Here is a 13,682-nt window from a genome sequence, read left to right on the forward strand (position 1 = left end):
AGAACATCATACGATTTTTAAATTTTCTTGTATTTACTGGTAAACAAGTACATTCATTGAACAATGCCGCCAATGGTTGAGAACAAATGGGGAGGGAGCAATGAAGGAAAAAAACCTGTGCAAGTATTTACTTTTATTTTTAGGGCCAGGTTTGCTAGTAGTAAAAAGTGGTTTGAGCAATACTTCTTTTGGCTTGCATAAAAATGTTTTAATTGTTCACACTTGTTTAAAAATTTCTCTAATAAACTAAAAATACCATTGTAGTCTAGGAAAGAATGAAAACAGTGTTATTTCACTGTGGGTTAGATACTATGGAAACCAAACTTAATTTTTTACTTTTTGCAATGGAAAATTAAATTCGATAGGATTTGTTTGTTACACACTAATCTCACTGGTTGTTTACTTACCCCAGGAACACTTTCAATTCTAAACTCACAAATATTTTTCTTTATAATTCCTCTTAGGACCTGATGAGGACTTAACATGAAGCCACTTAAAGGCCGTGTATTTATGCACACATGCACATGGTGCATCTGGAAAATATTAGTGAATATCCCACACCTACATGTAGCTAGAGTCCAATTAAGATCTCATACACATTTCCAAATACAATTAGGATTTTGCATCTGCAGTCTGGCCAGGGCTTCCAGTCGACACCCAGGGGAATTCTTTTTTTTTTTTTTTTTTGCCAGTCCTGGGCTTGAGCTCAGGGCCTGAGCACTGTTCTTGGACTTTCTCAAGGCTAGAGCTCTACCACTTGAGCCTCAGCACCACTTCTGGCTTTTTTCTATGTATGTGGTACCGAGGAATCGAACCCGGGTCTTCATGCATGCTAGGCAAGCACTTTAACCACTAGGCCAAACTCCCGGCCCCAGGGGAATTCTTATCATTGGAACTAAGCAGGTTGAAGGAGGAGAAAGAAATTTTACAACAGTCCCTAAGCATGATGATGTGAACATGGCATATCTTCTTCATATTATTAGAAATAATAAAAGGAGTATCCCCTAAAATAGTATCACAGCTACATACAGAGCATATAAGTTCTCTATCAGGGCACACTCACTTTTATGTTTCTGGTATACTCATAAAAATAAATATAATTAATATACAATTTTACTTAAGCATTTCATGTTGGCAACAAATAGTGCTCGGTTCTTTATAAGATGTAAAACATAGTATCAGTTCTATGATATCTGTTATATTCTCAATTTAAAAGAAATAAAATGTATCATATTGCTAAACATTTAGTTTTAATGATCCCTTACTATAAATGAGCTATACTATATAGATGCAATAAATGGACTGGCCTAAAAGTATTTGATGTGAAGTTATTAGTTTTTGGTACAAATACTATTACAAATGCTATTAGTTTAGAATAATCTTTAAAATTTCATTCTATATGCAAGTCTTACCCCAAAACAGATTTTCCAGTTTCATCCGGTTTCCGCACAGTAAATGGACTTGGATCTATGCCAACTGTCTTAGGCATAAAGTCGCTAGAAACAGATGGAAAAAGGCAAAATACCTATGAATCTTTCCATCCAGAGGATACTGGCTTCTATCTCAGCTCACACGTAAAATGTTCTTACTCATCTTCTAGAGCTACATATATTCTGAACCAAGTATCCAGGAAAGCTGCAGGTGACCAATGGCACTAGGTAAATTCAGTGTAACCAATGTTCACTACAACTTCTCTGTAACTGCAAAGCCCAATAGTTGTGGGTTTTGCTTTGTTTTTGTTTTTTGGCCAGTTGTGGGGCTTGAAGTCAGGGCTAAGCACTATCCTTGAGCTTTCTCAAGGCTAGTGCTCTACCACTTGAGCCAAGACATCACTTCTAGCTTTTTCTGTGTATGTGGTACTGAGGAATTGAACCCAAGACTTTGCACATGCCACGTAAGCACTTTACCACCAGGCCACACTCTCAGCCCATAATAGACATAATGATCAAAACACAAAGATACTAGTTTGAATTTCAATATCTACTTCATTAGGCTAAGGTTGATTCCATGTAACACTACCAGGAAACTTTTATTAGAAACTATGTTAATTTTTCACTTACTGAGTTAAACTAAAGGCTCTTCCTTCTTAGGGAAAGACTAGTTTACTGTTACCATGGAAGCCAAACAAAACTCCACAACAAATGCAGCAAAGGAAAAGTTCTAGGAGTTATGCTTGTAGCTTCTAGAGAAGATACTGCTCCCCGCATGCCTAAATGCTAATTTGTTTAGGCAAAGAAATTAATCTTGAGTCTGGCTCAACATTTCTATTTTGAAGTATATGAAAAGTTTTAAAAATGCATTTGGCTTAATTTTTTGCCTTTGAATATACAGAGTTAATTCCCATCATGTGCAGATTCCATGTGTGTGGATTTGCTTACTTACTAAAATTTACTTGCAACCCTAAATCCATACTTATGGAGCTGTTTCAGTCATTTAAAGACATGTGCTTACAAAGAGCAGTAAAAATCTGAGTCATCCAGCATTTATTATGCTCCCAGTGAAGGTGGAAGGAAATAGGCTCTGCCTTTTTTTTCCTCTCATACTGTAAATGAGCATCTTTTTACTCATTTACATAATGTTACTTTTGCACATTTTTTTGTGCTTTCTGTTTGTGACCATGTTGTTTAAAATGGGTCCCAAGCATATGCTGAGGTTAGCTAGTGCTTTTAAGCCGACAAAAAAAGCTATGATATGTCTCCTAGAGAAAATGTGAATACTAGATAAGCTCCACTTAGATTCATGTTATAATGCTGCTATAATATCAACAAATCAACACTATCTGTATGAAATACAGTGTCTTAAATGGAAACACACACAAAACTACATTAGGCATCGATTGGATGATAAAAATGTCCTGATCAGAGGCTCCCATGAAACAAATCCTGTATTTTCCTTAGGAGAAATAGTTCAGCCAATTCAGTGTTTGCAGAACTTTATAGAACATAACTACCACAAAAAAAACCAGCTGTATATCTACCTAATCTCATATGCATGTCATTTATTCTATATTGAGTTAAAACATTCTAGAAATTACATTAAATTAGAAAATCTCATTAAATTAGACTTTAACAAGCACATAACAAGCACGTAAGAATTTCCCAGGGGAGGAGGAGGGAGAGAAGGAGAAAGAAGGGAAGAAGGGGGAAGGGGAGGAGGAAAGAAGTATGACTTTCTGGGTAACAAATTGGATAGTTAGGCAATGGCTAACTGATGATGAATATATCAGCTTTCTTAGTGTCAAAGATAAAACAATGCTTCCAGTAATTTAGATTAGCTCTCAATGTCTACATTCAATGAAAAATACTGAGTTTATGCCAAATGGGAAATTAGTATGAGACATCTTTTAATATATCAAAAGAGAGAAATTAACTTTAGAAGGCTCCACATCACAGAAAAATTGCAAACATGGAAGATCTATATCAATTGCAGAAAGGATTTCTGATAAAATAAGACATACCTATATAAACTACGGAAACTACAACTTCCAAATACTTCCAAATACTTGGGGTACTCACAACATACCGTGCTGAACTTGTCATAGCCAAGCAAAAGGTATCATCAAAACTACTCAATTCATATGGCCGAAAGAACTCATTATGGATATCAATCTCTTCTTCATATCTGTGAAATTTCTTCACTATTAATTTCTTTAAGTTTGCAGCACAAATAACTAAGGAGAGATAACTTCCAGTTAGTTGAACTGCCTTTAGATTATATTCAGGTACATTTCTGTGGTCAAAGAAAACACCAGCAATGAACAAGGTTCACTTTGTTACTGTCCCTGAACTTACTTAGAACACAGGAAAAAAAAATGTGTGCACAGAAAACATAATTGAAAGGTGTGTGACCAGCTCCAAGGAGGGAGAAAGGGACCCAGGAAATCCAGGGTAGTGGCAGGTAGTTCAGAAATCAGATGCCTCAGCTCCTGACATCCCTTTTCACACTTAACAATTCCCTGCAGTCTAGTTGAAAAATCATGCAGCTACTTTAATATTTTTGTTTAGATTCAAATCATATTAATGATGGGCATTGTGAAAGCCTTTTCTCTTCTCCTAGGACACCCAACTTTTTTTTTTTTTTTTTGCCAGTCCTGGGCTTGAGCTCAGGGCCTAAGCACTGTCCTTGGACTTTCTCAAGGCTAGAGCTCTACCACTGGAGCCTCAGCACCACTTTCAGCTTTTTTCTATGTGTGTGGTACCGAGGAATCAAACCCGGGTCTTTGTGCATGCTAGGCAAGCACTCTACCACTAGGCCAAACTCCCAACCCTGCCCAGGCTTTTAAGTCAGAAATAACTTCTAAATGAATCACTTATTAAGAACTAAAATTCTTTAGCAATCTGTTATAACCTCCTCACCCAAACTTGAAATCAAACCATGACTAGGTGGAGTCTTTGACTGAAGTGTTACAGGTTGGCAGTAAACAAACCTTACTAGTTAGCATCACAAATGGAAAACTGGCTTGCCTAAGGCCAGGGGAATTAGTAACAAAGCCAAGATGAAACTATATCTAAAATGAGAGCTAGGTGCCTGGTAGCTTATAAACCTAACTAAGTCAGGACACTGAGATCTAGAATCCCAGTTTGAAGTTAGCCGGACAAATCTCAAGATTCAACTCTGGTTAACCAACAAAAAAGTGGAATTAGAAGTGTGGCTTAAGTGGTAAAATGCCAACTGTGAGAAGATAAAACAAAACAAAACAAAACAAGAGCTCTAAGCCTGAGTTTAAGTACTAGGTACAGGGACAATTGGAAAATGACTTAAATTTTGAAGTATTATTTTAATGTGTACAAAACATTTGAGGGTATTTAATGAAAACGCTGTCTACCTCTCAAGACAAGTAAATAAAATTTAACTTAAAATGATTAAGATGTTTTTAATTTTTTTATTGTCAGATGTATTGGTGGTGAAACTCAGGTCCTTAGGCTTGCTAGTTGAGTGTTCTACCACTTGAGCTATGGCCACACCCCCAGCCCTAAAATTCACTTTCATATACATTTCTTCCCTTTTTTGGGGGGGCACTGTTTAAATATAGGGCTGGATCCTCTTTTCCTCATTATTTTCCCCAAATATATGGAACTGTTATCAGCCCAAGTTCAAAATGATAAAATAATGTATCAATGAAATGTCTGAGATATTAAGTGTAGGCCACAGTGCAAGGTATACATCTACTTGGATAAGAAGTATAACACAATTTTCTCACTATTAGAAGGCAAGAAATGTCACACCATTCTATCTATGAAAAATAGTTCTTTATTTCTTTCTAAAAAAATACTAATCTTTAATTATTCAAGGAAGACTTGGTCTGGGTTCATGATTGCCAAGCGGTTTTGTGTTTAGGAGCTCAAGCCTGGGACAATGGTGTGACATTCCTTGTATCCTCATTCCAGTTCTGCTCTGGATCTTCAAAAATAATTCCTGGAATCACACTTGTACCCTCTGGTCTCCCCTTTTGTTGTCCATATATGCCCTAAAAAGCTATACAAGAAGCCAACAATAAAAATAAAGGTATAGTAGCTGTAAGGCTACAGACACAAATGGATTACCAACAAAAGGACCAATGGAAATCTTTGATAAAAAAAGACTGTGACATTCCCCGATGATATGAAGCACCTTGTTCGTAGGTGTCTCTGACCAGAATTCTGGATAGACAGTTTAGATATTTACCAAGTACTAATAAAGAAATACATGGTATTTATATTGAAAATGAACTTTTAAGTTTCTGAGTTCCTTACCTATTAAAGTAGTTCTCATTCCCTTATTACTGTTTTAATAATATGAAGAAGTAGGAGATCTGTGGCAGTAGACCCTCTACTTAAAATCTTTGGGCCTTAGTTCCTCCAAAGACTAAACATAGAGCTCCCCTAAGACCCAGCAATTCCACTACTTGGCATTTACCCAATCGTCCAGAAACAAGGACATACTAAATCCACTAGCACAACAATGTTCATTGCAGCACTATTTACCATAGCAAAGATATGGAACCAACCTAGATGTCCCTCAGTTGATGAGTGGATCAACAAGATGTGGTATTTATGCACAATGGAATTCTATGCTGCTGTCAGAAAGAACATCACCACCCCATTTGTAAGGAAATGGAAAGACTTAGAAAAAATCATATTAAGTGAAGTAAGCCAGACTCAAAGAAACACAGGCTCAGTGGTTTCCCTCATTTGTCATAATTGGAAACCTTGGGCTCTCCGCAGAGATTTACAATAGAACAAAACCTAGATACATAAGGCCATATAGAATGACGCTAACTGAAAGGACCTCCAGGATATAGAAACAAAAGCCATATAATGAGTGAGTGTTGTCCTTAATGTACTATGTTATCTCTCATCTCTTTTGCTGTCCTTGGTTATCTCATGTTGTTACAGTATTTCACTTTGTTATCTGATATATTGGATAAATTCGTATTTGGTTATTTGAAGTCAGATAGGGAAGAGGGGGAAAACAAGATGAGGGGTGGGAACCAAGACATGAGAAAGGGTATCAATGTATGTGAAGTAATGCACCTTCTATCTGGTGAATTTTATGTAACCCTTTTATGAATTACAATAAAAAATATATGAAAAAAGTCTTTGGGCGTTTAGCACTTGTTCAAATGAGTTTGCCATTTGCTCTAACTCAAAGGGTTCTAATTTGAATAATTTTACTGTGAAAAATTACAATGATAGGGGCCAGGAACTTGGCCTAGTGGTTAAAGTGCTTGCCTAGCATGCACGAAGACCCGGGTTCGATTCCTTGGTACCACATATATAGAAAAAGCTGGAAGTGGTGCTGAGGCTCAAGTGGTAGAGCTCTAGCCTTGAGAAAGTCCAAGGACAGTGCTCAGGCCCTGAGCTCAAGCCCAGGACTGGCAAAAAAAAAAAAAAAGTACAATGATAATGATGTGAAAGATGCAGTGCAGCAGTTTGTAAAAGTAGTAACGACTATTTATTGCTCTGAGGAAGGTGGAAAATGTGGAACAGGAGAAAATGCCTTGATAAATGAAACATCATTTATATATACATTTAATATATAAACAATAATACTGTTGCATTCCTTCTGTTCCTACAAAGGCATTAAACAGTCAGTTAAGAAAGATTTAATTATTCAAGTCCATTTAGTATAAATCTAAAGTATGTTAAAGCAAAACTCAAATAAGAACCAGAACCAGTTAACCTACCTTCATCATAAGGCAATGGCAAATGCTTTATTACTTCTGGTGTCCACCAGTAAGTATAACTACAGAAAAAAAAGATATTATGGGACAAATATGAATGCTGGTTTTCAAGATAATTTACAGTCTATGATAAAATTGCAGCTTACTTCAAAGTTGTTTTTTTCTCTTTTAAAAATATGTTTACAGAGCTTTGGCACAGTAAGTGAATCCCTTCCCAACCCCTTCCTTGTTTCTCCATCACAGATCTAAAATGATACGAGGTGTCATTAAAGAACTTGGATGTTCTAAGACAACTCTAGGAGGTTACTAGTACCCACCAGGGACTGCATAACTAGGTGGCATCCATATCTAAAAACAAGGACTCCTTGTATCTGATTATCCCAGAGTTAGATTACATCACTACTTTAGTACATATGTAAATTCTCTCTGTATTATGTATTGCACAGTTCCACTAAATCCTGAAGGAGTGCATGAAAAAGCTTCCCAAGACTATAGTAAAGGCCCTGTATTGTTTTTTGTTTGTTTTGCTAATATCAGGGTTTGAAAATCAGAGTCTCACATTTACCTGGATAGTGTTCTACTATGGGAGCCATGTTTCCAGTCTTGAACTTGTTTGTTTGTTTTTATGATAGTCCTGGGGCTTGAACTTAAGTTTGTGCACTGTACCTAAGTTTTTGTGCTCAAGTTTTGGCACTAAGTTTCCCTAAATTTTAGCACTTTACTGCTTGAGCCACAATTCTGGCTTAAAAAAAATGGTGGTTAATTGGAGATAAGGGTTTCACAAACTTCCCTGCCCTGACTGGCTTCAAACCACGATCATCAGGATGTGAGGGTGATCTGGCTTTGCTTCCTCTGCCGCTCACTCCATTGATGCCAGGGTTGATTCTGATGATGGGGATGGCTGGACAGATGCCCCCTTCCCCCCTCACTGCTCCAAGCGCAGCCCTCTTGAGGCTGTACCTTAGGTCAAAGAGGACAATCATCCATGATAGAAGAAGTCCGGGTTTTCAATCAAGGGTGTATGAGTCCCATGCTCCCTGCTCGAACCTTCAAACAAGCTCTCAGGCCACGATCCTCAGATCTGTCTCCTGTTAAGCTAGGATTACAGATATGAGCCACTAGTTCCTGGCTTCTGGTCTTGCTTTTTCCTTGTAATCTGGGAGATAAAAGTCTCATGGACTTTTCTGCCCAGACTAGCTTCAACCTCAATCCTCTGGATTGAGGTAGTGCTGTGTGAGTCCAGAATGAGTCCTGAGAGAGAGCGGGGGAGGGGGGAAGAAAGAGGGAAAGAGGGGGAGAGAGAGAGAGAGAGAGAGAGAGAGAGAGAGAGAGAGAGAGAGAGAGAGAGAGAGAGAGAGAGAGAGAGAGAGAGAGGGAGGGAGGGAGGGAAGGAGGGAGGGAGGGAGAAGAGAGAGATTCATATATGTGAAAGAACTTGAAAAAACAAAATGTTGGGCTGGGAGTTTGGCCTAGTAGTAGAGTGCTTGCCTAGCATGCACAAAGACCAGGGTTCAATTCCTCAGTACCACATATATAGAAAAAAGCCAGAAGTGGTGCTGAGGCTCAAGTGGTAGAACTCTAGCCTTGAGAAAACCCAAGGACAGTGCTCAGGCCCTGAGCTCAAGCCCAGCACTGGCAAAAAAAGAGAAAAATATTGATATTTTGATCATGAATAGTATTGATTATGAAGAAAAGGAAGAATATCCAGATGGAGGAGCCAGACGAAGCTGGAACTCTCCTAGAGGAAGCAAGTAAAATCTGTACTAAGAATAATGAGGAGAGGAGCAAAAGCATGAACTGGGAGGTGAGCTCAGGGCTCTGATAACAGAAAGGGCTTCCAAAATTCTATTTCACACTTGAGATGTTTTCTGAGCAGCGCTTGTCAAAAACCACTGTGTACAGGAATCACACGAAGATCCTGCTAAATGGTAGAGTCTTGAGTCAGTGAGGTGGGCCTGAGATCCTTACTTAGGACAAGCTGCTAGGTGACGCCAAATGACTGACCTTAAATCATGTTCTCAACAGTAAGGTTTCAAGAGCATAAAAATAAGAGAAAGTATATATTGGCTACTTATAGAGGATTCATTCCATTCTTCCACATTTATTAAGGACCTCTTGGATGTCAGACACTATTCTATGTGTTAAACGTCCCATGTTGGAAATGACAGAAAAAGAAGAGTTACTTCATTCCAGTATTGTATCTTTATGAGCCACGACAAAGTTCATGAGTGAAGAGGGAACCATAAATAGTCCAAGAGAAGGGAGGAAGCAGAGTTCTCTAAGAGCATTCCAGTGTCCTGCTGTAGCTGTGGCCCATCATCTTTAAAGAACAGTGATGAGAATGATTGTTGTCCTTAATGTACTATGTTGTCTCTCATCTCCTTTGCTGTCCCTTGGGTATCTCATATTGTTATAGTATCTCACTTTGTTATCTGATATATTGAATTTATTTGTATTTGGATATTTGAAATTTGATAGGGAAGGGGGGAAAACCAAGACGGGTGGGGGGTGTGGGGGGGGAGGGAAATGGGTACCAAAACGTGTGAAAGGGTATCAATGTATGTGAATTAATGCACCTTCTATCTGGCAAATATCATGTAACCCTTTTGCTAATTACAATATAAAAAAAAAAAAGAACAGTGATGAGGATGGGGGTGGGGTGGGGGGGAGGGAAATGGGGACCAAGACATGAGAAAGGGTATCAATGTATGTGAATTAATGCACCTTCTATCTAACAAATATAATGTAACCCTTCTATTAATTACAATAAAAATATATGAAAAAAAAACCAGTGATGAGAGCACTGAAAATGGAAAGAGCAGACTTGATAGTCGAGAGTGAAGAAGTCCCAGAACCCTCAATCATGGGGCACTGTCCCAGCAAGATAACACAAACATTAGATAGAGATATATTAAGTGATCTGAGATGAAGACCATTAAATTCCAAAATGCATAGATAATCACTAAAATAAGCCACAAAAGCTTAAGTCCATTTTCATTTCTATTGGAAAATCATAGTGCCAGACCAGGGGCATGAAAGAGTGTGTACATAGCACTCCCATGTGTGTGAGTGAATGTACACATGGGTAACTACGACTCTGTGATGATCTAATCTGGGAAGATGAGGAAAATAGAGAAGGTATAAACTGAGATATAAGGACTCCCCTATAGAATATTTGCAATTAGTAGTATTTCTTTTTTAATGAATTAATTTATTATTATTATTATTATTATTATTATTATTATTTGCCAGTCCTGGGGCTTGAACTCAGGGCCTGGAACACTATTCTTGAACACTTTTTGCTCAAGGTTAGTGCTCTGCCACAGCACCACTTGTGGCTTTTTCTGTATATGTGGTATGGAGGAATTAAACCCAGGGCTTTGTGAATGCTAGGCAAACATTCTACCACTAGGCCACGCTCCTGGCCCAAGTATTTCTAATTAGCTTGGTTAAGACAAAGAGATAACCTTGTATTAATAACTTGAGATTATTCCATAAACTTTTAATGCAATGTTTCTCTAAGTAATTTAAAAACAATTCAACAGTACTTTTTGGAAAGATCAAGTCCTCTAAGTGAATCTCAGAAGCAAAGAAGCCCACGAGAAAGGCCTGCCCTGGGAAGAATGAACTGAGATGGAAGGAGGGAAAAGGGATAAAGCCCAGGACAAGGCATCGTCATCATCTCCATCACCTCTACTATAAGATGCATTTACTCAAGGGAAGAATAGCTGCAGCAGGATAGAAAACTTACTTTGGGACCAGTGATCAGAGAACAGGAGACTGCATGTTAGTGTCATTTCTATCTCTTAAGACAATAGCATCAAACATTTCCTTCTTCCTAGTATTAAGAGAACTCAATTCTATGAGATTCTTAGGAATGTTAAAGGAATATAAAAATGTAAATGCCCTAGCTAACTCACTGAAAAACATATGTAACTATGAATAAAACAATTAAGATAGAAAAATGCGGGTGGAGACAACAGTATAGTTAAGTGATGAGTAGCTATTTAAGTAACTATGCCAGTAAGTACTAAGCAATGTGAGGTGAAAGGAGTGACTTGGCTAGTATATATATATCACAGGGGCCTGCCCACTTCTGGTCAACATTTCAACATTTTCCTTTTTTTGGGAGGGGGGTCCATCATAGGGCTTGAACTCTGGGCCTAGGAGCTGCTCCTAAGCTCTTCAGCTCAAGGTTAGCACTCTACCACTCGAGCCACAGCCACAGTTAACTGAGATAAAAGTCTCATGGACTTCCTTGCCCAGGCTGGCTTTGAATTGTAATCCTCAGATCTCAGACTCCTGAGTAGCTGGAATTACAGGTGTGAGCCACTGAAGCCCAGCTAGTCAATATTTTTCACCCAGGTCTCAAATTGGGATCCAGATGATCAGCTGATAAAAATCTGCCTTGGGAAGAAGCTGGTACCGTACTCATGAATAAAGAAAGGCATATATTCAAATACATTTTGTGGAAGCAGGCAAAGCATATATGAACATGACATGAAATATGTAAATATGGTAGGGCAGCAGGACATGTTAGAAAGACTTGGGGGTTCTGATAGAAAGTTCAGAAAGCACTAGGTTACAATGATGAAAAGTGTTAATGTGGTATTATGCTTAATCACACACACACACACACACACACACACACACACACACACACATCTTTCAAACACTTAAAAGATTACCAAATGGATGAGGAACTCATGCTGGGACAGTTCAAAGCTAAATTGGCATTAGCAGATCTTAGCACAGTGAGAGGAATATTTGTGTTAAGTAAACTGTCCAAAACAACCACCTCCCAAGCAAGGCATATCCCAGCTGACAGCTTCAGGCTGTCCAGATGACTTCTCTCTGGACAAATAAAACGTTAACTCACACATCAAACGGCAAGCAGGGCCAGAAAATCTCCCAACAAGAGCTAATAAAAATAATGCTTAATACACAAAATCAGTTTAGAGACATTTAAACACCTAAGTGGCATCTGAGGTGATATATTCCACATTAATAAAATTTAGAACAAAGGTTCAATGAGTAGTTTTGAGCAGATCGGTAAACATAGGGTTCAGGGTATTAGAAATAATTAAGTTAGAGGTAACAACTACCAAATTCAAATGAACATTAAACAGTTAATTTCCCCTTTCCTTTTTACTCAATAAAAAATATTTCAGCTGGGCCCGGTGGCTCATACCTATAATCATAGCTACTCAGAAAGCTGAGATCAAAGGACCAAGGTTCAAAGCCAGTCTGAGCAGGAAATCTATGAGATTCTTATCCCTAATTAGTCACTCAAAAGCCAGTAGTAGAGCGTTGGCAAGTATTAGATCACTAGCCTTGAGTGAAAAGGATAAGGGAAGGCACCCAGCACTAAGCCCAGGACACACAAATTATTCCAGAGAAAATCACTAATAAACACAATATAAACGGCATAATAGCCAATAAGTTTGAAAAACATAGATGAAAGCACATTGTACAAGTATGTATTGATATGATATTATAAAAGTTATAAAATATTGCCTAAGTTTATGTGTTTCAGGGACATCTGTATGATTTTTAGTAAATGTTAAAAAGCAGATCATATAATTGTCTTTTGTCTTAAAGAATAATAATACTAATATCTATTGGACTTTCTATGTGCTGAGCATTTATATGAGCTCATCTGATTGTCAAAGAAACACTATTTTACTGACGTGGAAACAGAATTAGACCAGCAGATGGACTTTACACAATGTCACCAGGTACTTCCTAGACGCAGGTGCTATAGAGCCTGGCAGCTTCTAGACTGGGGGTTCCATGTCAAAATCAGTACTAGGTACTAAGTTTTCCTCATTTCAGCCTCAAAATGACCTTCACAGGGCATAGAGTCATCTCAGTCTTAGATGAGAAAATAAGGTTTTGAGAGGTTAAGTAAGGAGTCTCGAGTGTTAAACTTGGAGAGGGCCAATTCAGCTCAATCTGAGCCTGACCTGAGCTCCTACTCTTCAGTTACTGCCATTAGCCAAATGGTTCTTTTCTTTTGAGAATTACACTAATTTAGCTGTCATCAAAATAACCTAAACATGGAGCGCACAAGTAGGTCCAGAACAAAGCATGCATCTTACAGCATTTACAAGTATGTTTACTAGTAGTATCAACCAATGACCCATCAAATAACCTTTGATAGTCTAGAGAAAAAAACAGCAAAACTAAAAGTGTGAAACTGAATCAAGTGAGACTATTAGCTACTTTGTCCTTAAGGTACTATGTTATCTCTCATCTCTTTTGCTGTCCCTTGGTGATCTCATATTGTTATAGTATCTCACTTTGTTATCTGATATACTGGATATATTTGTATTTGGTTATTTGAAATTGGATAGGGAAGTGGGGAAAACAAGATGAGGAGTGGGGGGAGGGGGGAGGGAAATGGGGACCAAGACATGTGAAAGGGTATCAATGTATGTGAATTAATGCACCTTCTATCTGGCGAATATTATGTAACCCTTCTATTAATTACAATAAAAATATATGAAAAAAAGAAAAT

At 38.0% G+C, this 13,682-nt stretch overlaps 1 protein-coding gene across 2 annotated transcripts in view; it reads right to left on the bottom strand.

The window, feature by feature from the left end:
* Positions 1-13,682, bottom strand: part of Fig4 (FIG4 phosphoinositide 5-phosphatase) — a 110,383-nt gene that overhangs the window by 31,699 nt on the left and 65,002 nt on the right. For both annotated transcript variants that reach the window (XM_090338296.1, XM_090338297.1), the window contains 3 exons: positions 7,166-7,224; positions 3,523-3,670; positions 1,413-1,496 (listed from right to left, as the gene is read on the bottom strand). In XM_090338296.1, the coding sequence (XP_090194422.1) occupies positions 1,413-1,496; positions 3,523-3,670; positions 7,166-7,224 (291 nt within the window). The remainder of the gene's footprint in view (positions 1-1,412; positions 1,497-3,522; positions 3,671-7,165; positions 7,225-13,682) is intronic.

The sequence above is a fragment of the Megascapheus bottae genome, chromosome 8, assembly GCF_031878675.1.
Source record: "Megascapheus bottae isolate mThoBot1 chromosome 8, mThoBot2.hap1, whole genome shotgun sequence".
In the NCBI taxonomy this organism is placed as follows: Eukaryota; Metazoa; Chordata; class Mammalia; order Rodentia; family Geomyidae; genus Megascapheus; species Megascapheus bottae.